Source organism: Stomoxys calcitrans, chromosome 1 (genome assembly GCF_963082655.1).
Source record: "Stomoxys calcitrans chromosome 1, idStoCalc2.1, whole genome shotgun sequence".
Lineage (NCBI taxonomy): Eukaryota > Metazoa > Arthropoda > Insecta > Diptera > Muscidae > Stomoxys > Stomoxys calcitrans.
The window spans coordinates 190,750,952-190,770,105 of record NC_081552.1 but is presented as its reverse complement, the minus strand read 5'-3'; the positions used below and the strand labels follow the sequence as shown (position 1 = coordinate 190,770,105).

General features: G+C 37.5%; 2 protein-coding genes across 5 annotated transcripts in view; both read left to right on the top strand.

The window, feature by feature from the left end:
• Nucleotides 1-19,154, top strand: part of LOC106083981 (uncharacterized) — a 113,484-nt gene that overhangs the window by 49,340 nt on the left and 44,990 nt on the right. For 3 of the 4 annotated variants that reach the window (XM_059369487.1, XM_059369524.1, XM_059369459.1), the window contains one exon: nucleotides 12,039-12,204. The gene's annotated coding sequence lies outside the window, so the exon portion shown is untranslated. Of the gene's footprint in view, nucleotides 1-4,264; nucleotides 4,385-12,038; nucleotides 12,205-19,154 lie in introns of all 4 variants that reach the window. The other variant, XM_059369556.1, reaches the window with a different exon arrangement.
• Nucleotides 12,513-14,499, top strand: LOC131997849 (uncharacterized). Its single transcript, XM_059369676.1, has 2 exons — nucleotides 12,513-13,179; nucleotides 13,319-14,499. The coding sequence occupies exons 1-2, from the start codon at nucleotides 12,880-12,882 to the stop codon at nucleotides 13,346-13,348; spliced, it is 330 nt and encodes a 109-aa protein (XP_059225659.1). The 5' UTR covers nucleotides 12,513-12,879; the 3' UTR covers nucleotides 13,349-14,499.

Genomic DNA, 19,154 nt, shown 5'->3' with positions numbered 1-19,154 from the left:
AGGGATAGAACTGACATTCCAAGCATTTCTACGGAAGCTGGAAAGAGAATCAGATCTCCCGCAGAGTATAACACTGCTAAAATGCTGATGAAGAAAAAGAGCTCCCCGCTTTTAAGTAATCTGGGAAAATTAAGCCAGCCCTCCCGCAATGAAGACCCCAGACAGTGTTCTGCGGAGGTGGACAAAATCGGAACAGGAACGAAGGAAGCGCGCACGACCCTGAGTCTTCATGGAGGACTGTGACTTCCAAAAGGATGCCACAGCTATCACGGAAGAGGAAGATGTTCGCTGGTAAGGGTAAATAGCCGCCCGCTTACGCCAGAGTGGCAACGAAGCACAACAGAGATGAGCTGACGTATGCAGTCATCGATATCGGCAGGGCATCCGGTAGGATTCCACCAGATCATCGGTCCCAAGTGGAGGATCTGGTTAAAGGACGGGTTGTCAAACATGTGTTGAACACAGAAGTGGGTCCAACTATACAACTTATGAGCTGCGAGTACGAGTATAAATGGGACATCTTAACGCTGCGTTTGCGTCAGTAGAATGTATTGATATCTTCAAAATGCTCGTTGGAATTATCCACACTCCTTGGCGCACAAAGCTCGACCTGGTAAGCAAGATGGACATACCCCAGCTCACAAAGGCGACGTTCTTCATTAAGTATGGGGGCAGCAAATTCGCTACGGAACGCATGATGGCAGTCTTAAACGAGCAAAACCAAGGTTTGGTGGCGAAGAGGAAAGGAACTCTCCTTGTGGTGTCCCTCAGCGGCACCCCATTCGGACTTGAAACCAATAGCGCGTACTAACGCGAGGGAAGGGCACGTTTGCACTTGGTTCGACGATTCTATTTTAGTTATTTGAAAAAAGTCTTTCTTACCAGTCTACATTCCCAACTTCGTTCTTTTTTTTCATTAAGCAATACCCTTGTGGTTATGTGGTAATTGCTAAGTAGTCGTCACATAGCCATTTGTTTGTAGCTTTTTATTGTTCAGTGTATATAAATAAATGTCAGCGGACATTCTTTAAAACCAGTCACGCACACGCATTTAAATTTCAAAGGTTTGAAGAAACAAAATTTATTTTTTTTGGTCTTGCTTTGTTTTGTGTATTCCCCCTTTCTTCACAGCTGTTGGATTGCGGCAGTTTTTGTGCTAATCAAAATGCATTATACTCGCCTGGCATGCCATATTTTATGTAAATATTTCATTTGCTTTTTTTGTTTGCTTATGACTTATTTTTTTATGGTGAGCTGCGAACATCCAGATTTGGGCTTGCATTAAGTCCTTAATAGCATAGTGCGTGGCAGCACTAGACTGCGATTGTCAACGTTACCGCTCCCAAATATAAACCACATAACACCTGGCAATATTCTTAGATTTTTCTTCACCCCTGTCTATATTTTTAAAGGGCTAATTTTGGGGTAGATTTTCCTATGAAAGTAAGCTAAGTCAGGGAGGAAAAATAATATGGGCTAGTTTTTCTTACTGCGGAAAGAGAGCTTTAAAGAAAGCTTATCTATAAAGCTAAGTTTGGAGATTGAGGTTGGGTGGAAAATTATCACAAACATATGGTTGTTTTCCTTTTTATACCCACCACCATAGGATGGGGTTATACTAATCTATGCATTCCGTTTGCAACACCTCGAAATATTGACCTAAGACCCCATAAAGTGTATATATTCTTGATCGTCATAACATTCCAAGTCGATCTAGCCATAATCGTCCCTCCGTCTATCGAAATCACGATAGCGGTTGAACGCGTAAAGCTAGGCGCTTGAAATTTTGCACAGATACTCAGTATTGATGTAGGTCGTTGGGGATGCAAATCAGCCATATCGGTTCAGCTTTGGATATAGCTCCCATTTAAACCGATCTCCCGATTTGACTTCTTGAGCCCCTGGAAGCCGCAATTTTTGTCCGATTTGGCTGAAATTTTGCATGTAGTGTTCTGTTATAACTTCCAACAAATGTGCCAATTACATTCCAAATCGCTCTATAACCTGATATAGCTCCCATATGAACCGATCTCCCGATTTGACTTCTTGAGCCCCTGGAAGCAGCAGTTTTTTCCGATTTGCCATGCGGTGTTTTGTTACCCATTCCAACAACTGTGCCAAGAACGGTCCAAATCGGTCTATAATCTGATATAGCTCCCATATAAACCTATCTCCCGATTTGACATCTTTAGCCCCTGGAAGCCGCAATTTTTGTTTGATTTAGCTAAAATTTTGCACACTGTGTTCTGTTATGACTTTCAACAGCTGTGCCAAGTACGGTCCGAATCGGTCTATAACCTGGTATAGCTCCTATACAAACTGATCTCTCTCGGTTCCCAGAAGCTTTAATTTTTGCTGGTTTGACAAAGTTTGGTAAGTACACAGAAAAAAATAAAAATCGGTTGCAATCACGAAATTAATTGATCCTAATAATTTTTTAATTGAAACTGTCAATCACGAAAATGATAATATCAATCACCCTTTTTGAAGGAATGACAGAAAAAACTTTCAATTAAAAGAGATGCATTTTCAATTAAAAAAAAAATGATTAAAACTTTTGGAATTTTCAATTACATTTTTAATTGATCCAATTAAAAAAATGATTGAAGTTTTTCGAAAATTTTAATTAATTGATCCAATTAAAAAAACGACTAAATTTTTTTAAACAACTTTTTTGAAATCTAGTTCGTAGAGCCATGGGATTGATATAAATTTACCTAAATGAGGGACGTAAGGGTCTTTGAAATCTTCCAGTTAAATTCTAGGGGACGATATGTATATATAAAATCAATTAAAGGTTACATTGCAGATATTATAAAAGAAAGCAATCCCATGGAAGCCGGTTGTGCGTACCGGATTGACCCGATGGAGTCCTTCATCGAAAAGGGCTGCCGTGTACAACACACTGCAACAACAGAGAGGCTAATTTACGGCCAGACTGACATGGCTTTATCGAACCACGTAATTGTGAGTCGATCGGTACACTACTAAATGCCAAAGTAGTGGTTCCAGGTGTATCTTGTGCCATATTAATGTTTACTTTGTGCTCAAATTAAATTCTAAGACGTTAAATTCTCCAATGGATTCAAAAAAAAAAAAATTTTTTTTCCATTGCGGCAAGTGTTATCGTTAACCGATCATAATAATATTTTGTAATTCGGTTATTGGGATCAAACAGTTTTTGGGATATCCCCCTGCAGAACTGTATTATGTCCAGGCAGTCGAAAACTGATCTCAGTCCCTGGGTTCTCAATGTAGACTACCAAGCCCATTCTATCCTCTGGCCTTGATCCATCTGTCTAGCATGATCTTCCAGATGGCAATACCAGATTTCCGTCAATCTAAGGCTGTGCCACCGGCAGCAGAGCCTGGCACATGACCTTAAGAGTCATTTCAGGTATCCGATCGAAAACCTCTTCCCTTCCTTCCAGGTTTCCTATCATCGCCTTAAGTCTCATAGCCGCAATGGCAGCCTCACACTTAATCTGTATGCCAATGGATAGGACATCTAGAATAGTCTCCAGTGCCCTAGAGGGCGTGGTCCTCATCGCTCCGCCAATGCCAAGACAACGTGTTCTCTGAACCTGTTGTATTGTCCTTATGTTGCATTTTTCTCCATAGCAGTCCATCAAACTACTCTTATTTACGCAAGTGTCGGTCTAATTACGTTCCTGTAAAGCCAGTTGACAGTCCTCGGATTCAGGGCCCATTTCGAGCCTACGGCTGATATACATTGAGCCCAACATCTGTGAGCCTTCTCGGTAAGCTAAATTTGATTGTGACACTTCCAATTCAGTTTCCTGTTTACAATCATTCCTTATCATTTGACCTTGTCAGTTATCGAAATCGTTCTATTGAGGAAAGGTGATGCGAAAAGGCAGATTTCAGTCTTCTCCGGGTTAGCATTGAGATCCCTAGGTCTAGCGCAGTCGTATGCCATCTACAAGATCCTTTCGGCTCTTCGGCATAGCTGATTCGGGTCCTTACCCCTTAAAAATATTATAACACCGGTTTAAATCCCTCCTCAGTCAGCATCCATAATAGGTTATTTATGGTGGTCACCCATAGGAATGGCGATAAATTGCTTCCTGTCTCTAGAAATAAGTTGGTTTCAATTTGTGACTCAATTCAACCAAACGACAGTAGCCAGAATAAATAAAAATACAAGGCTTCGGCCAACAAAAAATATATTTTTATATTTTTTTTATTTCTAATTTGGATATAAAATATTGTTTATGTTGTATGACTTCTTATATAATTTTAGAATCCCTAATTTCACTGTTTTTTGCATTTGGTTTTTGCGAAAGGGACTCTTAAGGCTCTATATTGCACCCAGATCCATCGGCTGAATCCGCGACGTACAATTTCATGGGAAACACCTTAGGTAAGGTTAGGTTTAAATGACAGACTACCATCAGACTCAGACGTTTTCGTTCATAATGATAGCACATGAAAAGGAGAAGGAAGATGGCTTCTAATTCCTATCATTGAACCTACCAGGTCACTTTTAAAAACCGATGTTCACATCCGCTACATCAGGCAAGTTCTCAAAGAAATGAGAACCTTAAATGGAACTCGTTCTGACTGCCAGTGCGGGAAACGCTCACAGCAGATGTTCTATAGTCTTTTCTTCCTCGACGTGCTCACAGCTTCTGCAGACGTCGTTATTTGCAAGCTTTAGCCCGCAGAAACAATCAAATGCAACAAGATACTAAGAACGTTTCCAGAAATCTCACTCCTTATAATTGTTGTTGATTGATTTTTTGAGCTTTAAAAAATGTACAGGCCAATTTTGCCCCCAAAACATGACCTTTAGAAGGGGAAAATTTTTTCAAAAAGATTTATTCGTCTACTTTACGCCAATCCAAATTTCATAAGGGTATTTTTCATTCATGGGTATTTTTCTATCCATTCGTCGTTAATGGGTAAAATCGTTTGACCCATTGGAAAGGATCAATTACAAAAAATTAATCACCATACTTTGATCGTAGTATCATTCTACACGAACTGTAAAAATTTCAAAAAAAATTTATGAGTATAAGAAAAATATTTTTTGTTTAAAATTGGCGTTGATTTGGATATTTCGCCAATTTTTAACTCACACTTGGAATCATGTACTCCACATCCAAAAGGCAAAAAGCTATATCCACGCCACTCACAAGTAACATGCGATAAAAGTACAAAAACAAAACTCACCACCTTAAACGTCATGTGCTTGTGTGTTCGTTCAAGTGGCGTTCAATACATAGAAAGAAAATATTCTGTTTGAGTCATTTAGAAATTAAACAAGTAAAAGCGTGCCAAGTTCGGCCGGGCCGAATCTTATATACCCTCCACCATGGATCGCATTTGTCGAACTCTTTTCCCGGTATCTATTTTTAGGTAAACAAAGGATAAAAGAAAAGAATTGCTTTGTTATTTTTTTTTTTAATTTTGGACCATAACTGAATTGTATATTGGAGACCATAGTAGAAGTCATTGTGGTTTATATGGCAGCTATATCAGGTTATGGACCAATTTGAACCATTCTTAACACAGTTGTTGGAAGTTATAACAAAACATGTGATGCAAAATTTCAGCCAAATTGCATAAAAATTGCTCCCTGTAAAGGCTGAAGAAGCCAAAACCCCAGATCGGTTTATATGGCAGCTATACCTGGTTATTGACCGGTTTTGAACCATAATTAGCACAGCTGTTGAAAGTTATAACAAAACACCTCATGCAAAATTTCAGCTAAATCGGGTGATAATAGCGCGCTTTAGTGGCTCATGATGTCAAGAACCCAGATCGGTTTATATGGCAGCTATATCAGGTTTTGGACCGATTTGAACTAATCCTAGCACAGTTGTTGAAAGTCATAACAAAACACCTCATGCAAAATTTTAGCCAAACCGGATAAGAATTGCGCCTTCTAGTAACTCAAGAAGTCAAGATCCAAGATCGGTTTATATGGCAGATATCAAAGCATGGACCAATATGGCCCATTTACAATCCCGACCGACCTACATTAATAAGAAGTATTTGTGCAAAATCTCAAGCGGCTAGCTTTACTCCTTCAAATGTTAGCGTGCTTTTGACAGAAAGACGAACGGACGGACAGACGGGCGGACATGGCTAGATCGACTTAAAATGTCATGACGATCAAGAAGAAATTAGTATACCTCCATCCTATGGTGGAGGGTTCGGACGCTGTTTGCAGCCGCTCAATCTGATACAGATGCTGCGCGGTCTTTCGGCTTGATCATAATATCTTCTTATATATAAAAATTAATTGGTGTTTGTTTGTCGGTTTGTTTGTTTGTTCCGTATAGATTCAAAAACGGCTGAACAGATTATCTTGAAATTTTCACAAATTGTGTAGGTGGGTCTGGAAGGAAACATAGGCTATATAATTTTTTGATATCGGAAGGGAGCGGACCCTCCCTCTTAACTCAAAAGTACCACCCAAAAATAAAAGTGTACCGATCAGAACAATATGGGATTCAAATGAAAGCAATTCAGGAGTAGACTATGAATTTCATATTAAAAGTTGGGTCCAAATAACCGGGGGCCGCCCCAACCCCACAACCCCCTAAAATAGGTTCATTGGACGAGCATGACAATATGGGACTCAAATGAAAGTTATTCGGGAGTAGATTTCGAATAGGGCCAGGAAGAAGAAATATGCTTTATAATTTGTTTATATCGTTACGCCAAAAATATCACCCAAAATCACAAATGGACCGATAAAGACAATATGGATATCAAATGAAAGAGTAGAATACGAATATGGTATTAAAAATTGGGTCCAAGTACCCAAGAAGTCGTCCATATCGATATGGGGATTAAATGAAAGGAATTCGGGAGTAAATTACGAATCTGGCATACAAAATCAGATCGAAGTGTAGGGGGCATGAGCATGTGACCCATCATGACTATATAAGACTCAGTTTGTTTGTTTGTTCCGTAGAATCAATAAAGGAAACATAGGTTACATAAATTTTAGATATCGGATGGTGGCATCAAAAACGCCACTCAAAACCAAAAGAGGACTGATATACACAATATGGATATCAAATAAAAGGTATTAGAGACTAGAAAATGAATACCGTATTAAAAGTTGGGACCTAGTACCTGGGTACTCTCCAACCCAAAACTCCTCTGAACAGATATATTCGACGTTCCTATCAATGTGGGACTCATATAAAAAGTATTTGGCAGTAGATTAAAAATATGGCATGCACAATTAGGTCCAAATAATGGAAGGTCGCCCCACCCCCAAATACCCCAAAATGGGCTTATCAGCCGACCATGGTTATATAGGATTCAAATGAAAGATATTTGGGAGTAGATTTAAAATATGACATTAAAATTGTGTTCTAGTCAAAGTTGCGCTTTTCCTCCTAAAAATACGACGAATAGGTTAATTGACCCATAATGGCAATATGAGACTCAAATGAATGGTATTTGAGAGTAGAAAACAAATTTGATATCCAATTTTGGGGGTACGCCTTAAATCACCCTTTAAACTAAACTTTATTTCCGACTATAGCAAATATGGAGTTCAAATCAACGGTATTTGGGAGTAAACGAATTTGATATCTATTTTCAGGGCAAAGTGCCGGTGGCCGCCCCAGCCCCAAAACACTCTCCAAACGGTTCATACTTACCGACCATGACAATATGGGGCTCAATGGAATTTGGGAGTGGACACGAATTTTGTATCCATATTTGAGTCGAAATGTCTCCCCTAAAAAGCACTTCTCATTACCCTAATTTCAAAATTACCAGATCTCGGAGATTCGTAATGCGATTAGTTCGAAATTGTTTGCATTCTAACAGTCACCAAAAAAATCATGGTTTCTATTGTTAGGGACGAGTGCCGTGGGCACCACCCAAAACCCGCCAAATGGGTATATAGATCAATCACGACAATATAGAGCCATGTGTTTGGGGAGCCGCCCACCCCAAAATACCTCCCTAATATATAAAAGCTATTTGGGGTGGACATTTATTGATTTTCGGTAAATTTATATACATTTTCGGGGTCCACCCCACCGTCAAACACAACTTATTTACATGCCATTATGGGACTTATATGAAATGTTTCTGAAAGTAGAGCTCGAATCTTATATTTACTTTAATGGCCAAGTGACCACCCCCCAAATACCTCCTAAACCCGAAATATTTACCATTACGGTAATAAGGGACTCGAAAGAAAGGCATTTGGGAGTAGAGTAAAAATTTGCCCAAGAACCGTGCAGGGGCAAACTTTTCACACATCTATGAGTGGCTTCCGATTCAAGTTGAGTTTATCAACGATAAGGGATCTTTTTATAGCCGAGTCCGAACGGCGTGCCGTAGTGCGACACCTCTTTGGGGAGATTTTTTACATGACTATGTATGGCATGGTACCTCGTAAATGTCGCAGGCATTAAGAGGGGATAACCACCGCTTTCAATTTTGCCCGAAGTTCTGCCAGGATTCGAACGCATGCGTTCAGCGTCATAGGCGGACATAGGCTACAGTAGCACGATATCCACATTCAGGGCGAAGTGTCCCCACCCTAAAAAGATATTAGAGAGTTAAAGAAGGCGCAGCGAAGCGGGCCCTGTCCAGCTAGTTTCTAATAAAAATAACATCTTTTTCCCACGCTGCGGATTGTTCTTAACTTCGGCGTTCCTTATTGACCTTAGCAGTAAGGGTGGTCCTACTATTAGCTATGCTTCCGCCGGCGTTGCCCTCAGGACCATTGCGCTTACAGGAAGTCTACTAATATTAGATAACCTTTGGTTGAAGGTTTCTAAGCTGATCAGGAAGTTGCCTACGACTTCAGAGTCATAGGTATTTAAGTTTGCCTGAAATGTTGGCCTTAAACAGCGATATTTTTTTATATTCGCACACCTATATACCCGAATATTATAAAGGGTGATTTTTTTGAGGTTAGGATTTTCATGCATTAGTATTTGACAGATCACGTGGGATTTCAGACATGGTGTCAAAGAGAAAGATGCTCAGTATGCTTTGACATTTCATCATGAATAGACTTACTAACGAGCAACGCTTGCAAATCATTGAATTTTATTACCAAAATCAATGTTCGGTTCGAAATGTGTTCAAATTTTGACAAATTTTGTTCAGCGATGAGGCTCATTTCTGGTTGAATGGCTACGTAAATAAGCAAAATTGCCGCATTTGGAGTGAAGAGCAACCAGAAGCCGTTCAAGAACTGCCCATGCATCCCGAAAAATGCACTGTTTGGTGTGGTTTGTACGCTGGTGGAATCATTGGACCGTATTTTTTCAAAGATGCTGTTGGACGCAACGTTACGGTGAATGAACACATTTCGAACCGAACACTGATTTTGGTAATAAAATTCAATGATTTGCAAGCGTTGCTCGTTAGTAAGTCTATTCATGATGAAATGTCAAAGCATACTGAGCATCTTTCTCTTTGACACCATGTCTGAAATCCCACGTGATCTGTCAAATACTAATGCATGAAAATCCTAACCTCAAAAAAATCACCCTTTATCTCAATTCTTTATTTGATCACACTATATATTTGTTAATTGGTTTTTTGTTTATTTAAATGATTTGTATCAATAGAAAGCTTTAATTGCTTTAACAGTTATAATATGCCAAATAACCAATATTATCAATTATGACCATATCAGTGTGCTATGCTACTGTAAAAAGAATTGTCAAGATAAAAACGTTGAATGTATTTGGTGTATTCGTGGCAAAACAGCATTTTATTTGTGATAAGCTACCAAATGGGCCAAATATTCGACCTATTAAATAAAGAGTGATTCATTGGGACTGATCCGGACTACTGTATTATTTGGACTGTTTTTTAGTATACTGTTCACATGTGGCTGCTATCATGTTGTTGTACTCACTACCACATAGTATATACAGCGTTCAAAAAAAGTATTCATCATTCAATGTTTTTTTTTTTAATAAGTCTACAAAAGACAATTGGAATAAAAACATATTAAACTAATGATGCAGTAGTGCTTGTGTGATATATATGTACACAATTTCATTGTTTTTAAAGAAAAAAATAGTATTTATTGGAACAAAAAGGGCCATTTTACAGCTGAATACAAAAAATTAAACAAAAAAAGTATTCATCATTGCAAAAAAACAAAAAAATAAATAACATAATTTAAAAAAATTAATACTTTGTTATTCGACCACCGCGTCTTATAACTTCTTTTAAACGGTTTGACATCGATTGGACTAATTTAGCGGTTATATTTTGGTCTATATTAGTCCATTCCTCCATTATCACCTGTTGCATTTGACTCTTGCTCGAAAAATTGCGCGTTCTCAATTTGCGTTCGAGATGTTCCCAAAGATGTTCAATTGGGTTCAAGTCGGGACTTTGAGGAGGAGTTTTAATGACTTTGGGGCAGTTATACAGCATCCACATCTTGGTATTTAAAGCAGAATGTTTGGGGTCATTATCTTGATAATATTGAAAGTTATTACCAAGCCCAAGTTTTACAGCACTATCTTTTAAATTCCTCTTTAAAATGTCAATGTAATACTTATGATCCATTACTCCATTAATAATTTCAAGATTTCCCGCTCCTGAAGCCGCCATACACCCCCAAACCATTAAACCACCTCCACCATGTTTTACAGTAGCAACTGTGTTTCGTTCTTCAAGCTCTGTATTTGGTTTTCTGTACACTATGACCTTTCCATCGCACCCAAAAAGATTAAACTTGCTCTCGTCTGCAAAAATGACTGTTTTCCAAAATGATTCGGGCTGTTTTACATAAATTTTTGCGAAGTTTAGCCTTTTCACTCGGTTTATTTTATTTATAAAGGGCTTCTTACGTGCAGTTCTTCCTCTGTAACTATGCATTTTGAGTGTATTTCGAATTGTTTGTGTAGTAACTTCCTTCCCTAAATATTCCATAGTGTTTTTACGAAGAATGGTCGCATTTGTCTTCGGAGTTTTCTGAACTTGCCGCACTAGCCAACGCACATCTCCAACTGAAAGTGCTTTTGGTCGACCAGATCTTGGTTTATTGTCAACAGTTTTCGTTTCTGTCCACTTTCTGATGATGGATTGTATAGTAGATCGTGGTCTATTTAATATTTCACTGATAGTTTTTTGAGTTAAACCATTCCTGTGGTGTTTTATTATTAAAACTTTTACCTCATCAGAAACCTCGTTTTGCTTACGACCCATTTTGACAAAAACTATATTTTCAATGAAATTAAATATTTGCTGTCAAGGGCAAAGCCTCCTTTACTAAATAAAACAGAAAAGGGGGATTCCCAAATAATATTTGAATTTGACTTTGATGATAGCACATCAATGATGAATACTTTTTTTGTTCTGTTTTTGGTGTTATTATATAAAATTGCATTTTTTGCGCTAATTAAATTTATTTTTTGAATTTATTTTAAAACATATTACGAAAAATAAACTATTGCATAAAACTGCATTATTTGTTTACTTTAAATTTTCTTCAATTACCCAAAATAAGTGAATTTATTATCAATTTTGCTAATGATGAATACTTTTTTTGACCGCTGTATATATTTTTTGTTTGATTTTATTTGCAACACTTCGAATTATCTGTATAATATGTCTTATATTCTTGGGAAAACCTTTATGTGGCATGTTATTGGTAGCTATTATAAATATGTTAAATGGTTTATTGGTGATAGGGGTTTAGATTTTGCTGACAATAAATGTACAACAACGTCACTTCTGCCATTGTGGTACAAGCAAAAGAAATACAAATTAAACTAGAGGTATTAAAGGTATTACTGTGATGCATATTCAAGTCAAGCATTGTCTTTTTTTTCGGACTCGGCTATAAACAGAAGGCCCTTTATCATTGAAGTACAATTTTAATCGGAAAGCGAAGATTGTTATAAGATAAGTTTCTCAGTTGTTTGTTATGGTAGTTTACTTTAGTACTTTATATTGCAATTGATTATATTGACGTTTAAAAAGAAATGTTCATTATTATCCATTTATTTTCGGTTGCTCTTAACCATTTCTAATGATGTGTTCTATTTTTTTTACAGGCATCTTTTTTCTGCATTCGACAATTTTTTGACTTTCCGCTTCAAAAACCACTCACTGTTTGGAGTCAAAAAAATCACATTTCTATAATTTTTTGGATTGAATTGTTTTCATCAGGTCTCTAGTTTTGAAATTTCGATTTAAAGGACAAGGAATCAAAGCAACCAGGTAAATAAATAAATAATTTTTTCTTTACTGCATTTAGTGTATGGTATTCAAAGTCCATGGTTGCTAAAAAAGTCGATGCGTTCGTATATATATACATATCCAGCTCATACTCACATAAATTTATATTGGGTTGCCCAAAAAGTAATTGCGGATTTTTCATATAGTCGGCGTTGACAAATTTTTTCACAGCTTGTGACTCTGTAATTGCATTCTTTCTTCTGTCAGTTATCAGCTGTTACTTTTAGCTTGCTTTAGAAAAAAAGTGTAAAAAAAAGTATATTTGATTAAAGTTTGTTGTTCTCGTTGTTTTGTATACGGTTGTGTTTTTTGGCCGCTCCTGATTGTTTTGCTGCAAAGTCAAGCTATACGTTCATACACATCACTATAGGCGCTTCAAACTATAATACAACCTTGGCTGTTTCATCGATGACGAAATTGGTCCTTATTGAAGAATAGTTCTACGCAAATTTTGCATTTATTTTTTCATCTTATTTGCAAAACTATTTCTAAATCACTGGAAGGCGCCCACATTTTTCACTAACACAAGGAGTAAAATACAAACAACAGCTGGACTGCTCTATCAAACCTATAACTGCCGGACAAATCGATAATCATCATACAGCTGGTAAAAGAAATAATCGTTATCGAAAAACACAGGGTGCACTGCAATACTAAATGAGCAGCAAGCGCACTCTTTTATCGACATCACCTGATCATAAAGAACATACACCAAAAAAATACGCGCCGTCCCTAAATATGAGTGTAAGCAGTCATCAAGACGTGTTTACATGGAGCAAACTATGCGAAGTCCTGGACGACAAATTGAAGGGTGTAGCAAAGAAAGAAGATCTGACGGATATCAAACATGAAATTGAAGAATTAAAACATGAGAATTCTAAATTAAAGGAAGACATAAAGAAATTAACAAACCGTCTAGAACTAGTTGACCAGAAATCGAGAACCACAAATATCATGGTGAGTGGACTATCCTGTAATAATATCCCGGCCGCAAAAAAGAAGCTCGCCGACATCTGTAAAGACGTGTTGAATGTAGATGTTACCGTCACATACACCAAAATGCTATCCTCTGGAAAATCTTTTGTGTTTACACTAGGTACCGCCAGCGAAGTCCAAAGGGTTTTAAATGCTAGAAGTAACCTTAAGGGACAAGCAATTTTTATTCAGAAGGATTACACTGCAGCTGAACAGTCTATTAGATACAATCTCAGGCAAGTTAGCAAAGTAATATCTAAGCATAAAAAAGATGTAAAAGTACGGCTTGGTGAATTTTGTATCTACATCAACGATAAACGCTTTACTTGGTTCAATGGAAAGATACGTTCTTCCGCTACAAACGATGTAAAATTTCTAGAAGATATATTAGCTGAATGCGGTTTTAGTTGTGAGGTTGTTTGCAACGAAAACGTAGTATTAAATAAAAACGATAACAATCCTTATGTACAATAGCTAGCTGATTCGTGCCATATAATAGCTTATAACGTTTGTAACCTTGAAAAATCGCTAAATTTTGGAAACTTTATAACCTTTTTAAATAAGTTTGATATTTTCTTTTTGTTTGAAACCCATGTTGTTGCTAATAAACAAACTTATTTCTCATCATTTTTTCAAAATTATTGTCTACACTGGGTTGAAGCAATTAAAATACATAAATCGGGTCGTGCTAGTGGAGGTTGCCTATTCGGTTACAAAAGAGAAATGAAAAAGAAATACAAGCTAAACTTTACCGAATGCAATAGCCATACAATGCTATCTGTGAATATTGACGGAAATTTATTCCAACTTATCCCGACCTATCTGAATAGTACGAGCTGGAAGAACGATGCAGATAAGTTTGTATCATTTTTGAGCAGTCTAAATCCAACCAGCTTCTGTATTATGGGAGATCTAAATGCAAGAATAGGTGAACAACAAGTCCTGGACGAAAATATAATCAGGGACCAACCTCATATAAATGTAATTAGGTGCTCTAAAGATAAGAATATAAATACACAAGGGAGACGGCTTTTGAATATGATTGAGGACATAGGTGGTATTGTGGTAAATGGAAGGACTTTAGGTGATTTGGATGGAAAACTTAGTTTCTTTGGTGTAATGGGAAGCTCATTGATAGATTACTGCATTTGCTCATCTGATTTGTTGCAATATATTGAGAATTTTGCAATACTTGCTAAGCCGTTTTCAGACCACATGCCCATCTGTCTCCAGCTTAAAATCCCAAAGCATTCTAGCAATGTGACTAAACAGAATGATACTAGAAGACTTTATTGGAGCGATAGAAATAAGACTCAATACGGGTTAAATCTGGGTAACACCCCAGTGAATGGATACTACCGTGCAGATATGTCTGTGGACGACATGATCTGCGGTATAACGCAAAAGATTAGACAGGCACATGTCAAAAACACAAACAGGAAATTTTTTGAGCCTAAACAGCCGTGGTTTGATTGGACATGCTTCCGTTTGCGTTCAGTAATGCGCAGGAACCTTAAAGCGTTTAGGGCTCTCCATACTGATGTTAATAAGAAAAGATATTATTCATCGAGAACCAAGTTTCAAAGACTATGTAGTAGGAAGAAATTGGAATATTATAATGAGAACCTCAGAAGACTGGACAGAGTAACGAGTAGCAAGGATTGGTGGAACTTGTCGAATTCATTGAAGAATAGATCACAAAATTCAAAAGGAAATCTTAATGCTGATGATTACATGGTACATTTTAAGGCATTACTACTTAACCGAAAGGAATCCGAGAACATACACTGGTGTTTGCCTTATTACGTCGACCCATTCCTTGACTCTCCCTTTGAACTGTGTGAACTATTCTTTGTTATTAAAGGGCTTAGAAGAAATAAGTCTCCAGGGCTGGATGGAATCCCTTATGAGTTCTATAAATACGCTCCTCGCAATTTTCTAGAAGAAATATTGGCTGTCTTCAACACTATATTCCTTAATGAAAGGATTCCGATATCTTTCAGAGAATCTACCTTGATACCGTTGTTTAAAAAAGGTGACGTTAACATTGCGGCTAATTATAGGGGACTCTCACTTCTAAACACTAACTGTAAGATCTTTAACTCTTTGCTTTTGAATCGGATATCTGCTTGGATAGAAAGAAATGACATTCTAAATGAGTTCCAGTCTGGGTTCAGAAAAGAGTACTCCACGCTTGACAATATATTCAATCTGGTTAACATTGTTAATTTGAATAATTTGAAGAACAAGGCTACCTACGCTTTCTTTGTAGATTTCTCATCTGCTTTCGATCTGATCCCCAGAAACAGCTTATTTTATAAATTGTCAAGCTATGGACTCTCTACGAAGATTGTGCGGATATTGCAACTATTGTATGAAAATACTACGAGTAAAATCTGGGACGGAAATGCATTCTCAGATTACTTTTCGGTGGAAACAGGAGTGAAGCAGGGTTGTACACTCAGCCCAGTACTGTTTTCTTTATATGTTAATGACTTACCCGATTCTTTACCAGGAGGTGTGAACGTAGCAGATACTAACATTAAAGTTCTTTTGTATGCAGACGACATTGTCATTCTGTCTGAAACTGCAGAAGGGTTACAAGATATGATTAACGTTCTTGAGGAGTATTGTTTGACATGGAGTCTGAAGGTAAACCTTGCCAAATCTAAGATACTTATTTTCCGGAAGGGCACAAGAGTCGCTAGAAACTTGAATTGGCGGTTTGGGAATCAGAATATCGAAATTGTGAATAGTTACACTTACCTTGGTGTCGAATTAAGTTACAACTTATCTTTTAGAAAACATCTTCAGAACAAGCTCACTGCGTCTAAAATGGCGATAAATTCTACTTGGTCAAGATATATTAATCACCCAAAAATATCGAAGGCTAATAAACTTAAAATTTTTGAATCGTGTTCAAAGTCTATAATGTGTTATGCCGCAGAAATTTGGGGATGTGTAAGATATGAGGACGTGGAGAAATTGTTTAGATTCTTTATTAAGAAAATGTTATATCTGCCTAACAATACGCCTAACTACATGTTATATCTGGAAACTGGATTCAATTCACTTTTCTGTTCTACATTGAAGACACATTTTTGCTACATTGACAGAGTACTCCAACTAGACTGTCGACGATTACCACGTATTCTTGCGCTGAAGATCATAGAACTGAATATGTCTTGGGCAGAAGAATGGTCCAATATATGCCAATCTCTGCAATTTTCTTTGCACTACAACGCGACACATTTACCCTCGTACTGGAAAGAAGTTATAGAACTACTTAAATCAAAGGAGAGATTAGATTTTGAGGTTAGGGCAAAAGGCTCACAGTTCCATGACCTTTACCCACAGCTTGAATACACCAGGATACCGGAACTCACTGCGAACTTATCTTCACGTGCTACAAGTATCATTGTAAAGGCTAGAGGCGGGTTACTTAATTTAAATGCTAGATCTTTCAGAGACAATACCGATGGCGTTTGCTCAATTTGTAACACAGACGAAACCGAGAACACCTTCCACTTTATCGGCTCGTGCCCAATATACACAAATCTCAGAATTATTTACTTTAATAAGCCCACACTTAATGTAAACGAAGTAATAAGCATATTGAATGGCACGAATTTTTTATCTCTATACAAATATTTAGAAAATTGTATTAAATATAGAAACTTTATACAAAATGAATTTAACTTTTAAAATAGCACTTTCTCTTTTTTATAGTCTCCAATATGTAAACAACTTTATATAACATAGATTAACATACTATAATCAGCCAACCTTTGGTAATATCAATGAATTATATGGCTAACAGCATTCTTGCTATGCCAGCTTTATAGATTTACAACAACACTGAATCTCAAACCTCTATCATTGTGTACTCAAAAATCTATTAATAAATAATAATAATAAAAAATAATATTTGATTAAAGTTCATTCTAAGATTTATTAAAAATGCATTTACTTTCTTTTAAAAAATCCGCAATTACTTTTTGGGCAACCCAATATATATATACATATGCTCATTTCCGAGAGCAAACAACTTACTCCTGCAAATTAACTTAGAACAATAGCATAGTTCCTTCTCCAGCTCCATGCTTTTGGTCTGTCTACAAAGAATTTCATTGTATTTTTATTACCAGTACGGATAATGTCTTTGTGGCGTCCATGCGCAACCACACCATTTAATTGAATGACTTCAATGATGATTCCATTGTATTCTTGATTTGGTTGTATTTTCTTAATGGTGCAGCGATTCGTTGACCCCACAACGCGATCATCTGAGATGACTATATTTGGTTATTTATCACTCATATTTGTGAAGAATGCAGTTAATGAATGAATAGATCGAGCAATGCATTGTAGAATAATATACTGATTGTTGTGTGTATGAAGATAAACAAGTAAAACGTGCTATGTTCAGCTGGGCAGAATCTTGGGAACCCACCACCATGGATTCTGCTAAAAATATCTGGATAAGTTGGAAGAAATCAAATTGGGGTATCAGTTTATTTTTGGTTGGTCACATTTACTTGGTAATAAGAGGTCAAAGGTTTACATCCTTGTTGAGTGCCTCCCTTTCCTAACTAATTACGCCGATCTAGCCATAGCCGAATCAGTCAAAGAACTAGCTAAGGAGGGAATAGACCTTTCAACGTCGTTGCGAGCATCCAGCCCTCTAGCAGTTTACAAGGGAAAGCCGGTCCAAACTGGGTGTTTTGTTGTACAGGAAATTAGAAGTCTTATTATATGCATGCTGTTGCCGAGACAGGCGACCTCCAGGGATCTTTGCGCTAAGATATGTTTCTATCACCCTAGAGGCCTCATATGTATCTTCCACGGAGCTGCATAATTCCACCGAGGATTTGTTCGGAGCCTTTTTCAGCTCGCCCTTGTGTTTTCTTAGCTCAGCTGTATAGACGTCCCAATCGTGTGAAGCCCTTGTGGCTTTCGCTCTGTTCAAGTGTTTTCTGCAGTCCTTTCTTAGACCAACCAGTTCTGGGGTCCACCATGACGTGTTGTTTGTCCCTTGACTTGACATTAGACATGCTGACACAAGCGAGTCATTCAGGGCCTTCGTGATCCGTTTTACTATTATGTATATATCCTCTGCAGTTTCCACTTCCTTTTCTGGTCGTGCAGAATGGGACCACTTCTGCAGTATTTTCTTCAAGGCTTAAATTAATATAACAATGATCAGAGAATCTCTGGTCATCCAACACTTGCCAGTCACATATGCTTTCGCTGATATTTTGTGACACAAAGGTAGGATCTAATAACTCTTACTTGTTCCTCGGTATTGCAACTTATAATATATTTGATAATCATCTCACCTCTTTCGTTGAAATCCGAACTTCCCCTTGTATGGTAATGTGCATTAGCATCACTTCTCAAAATGAGTCTTTTCCCTGCAGAAGCAGCTTTAACTTGCAGGCAACTTAAGATTTGAAGGCGGCATCTCTGAATCCATAATCAGGGAAGCCAGCCATTAATGAGACTTAATAATTTCAAGGTTGGCTACTACTGAATCTTCAGTGCTTAGCGACGGAAGAAGAAAAACATTTAGACTACTCTTTGCAAGAATACAGGCTCTGTGTCTCCCATTCCTCATACCCTTCAGAAGTTTACACCCATGTCTCTTGAATAAAAACCACGCCAAATCCTCCTGCCATCAAAAGAACCTTTAGTGCCGCCAAAGCTTCCTTACAAATGATAGAGATTTATCTGCAAAAACCGGACCAAAGTCTGGATTCAGAATTTCCACCACTGTTGCGTTAGCATCGTCTTCTGAGTCCATCAGAATTTCATCCCCACAAGTTTCGTCATTATGAGTTTCCTTACGCATCCAGGGGCAGTTGAAAAAGCAGTGGAACCACTCTTCCTCAGGACACCGGACACTAACGGTACGGACGATTCCTCCTTAGATAGTGAAGCATCTAAGTTGCTGCTGT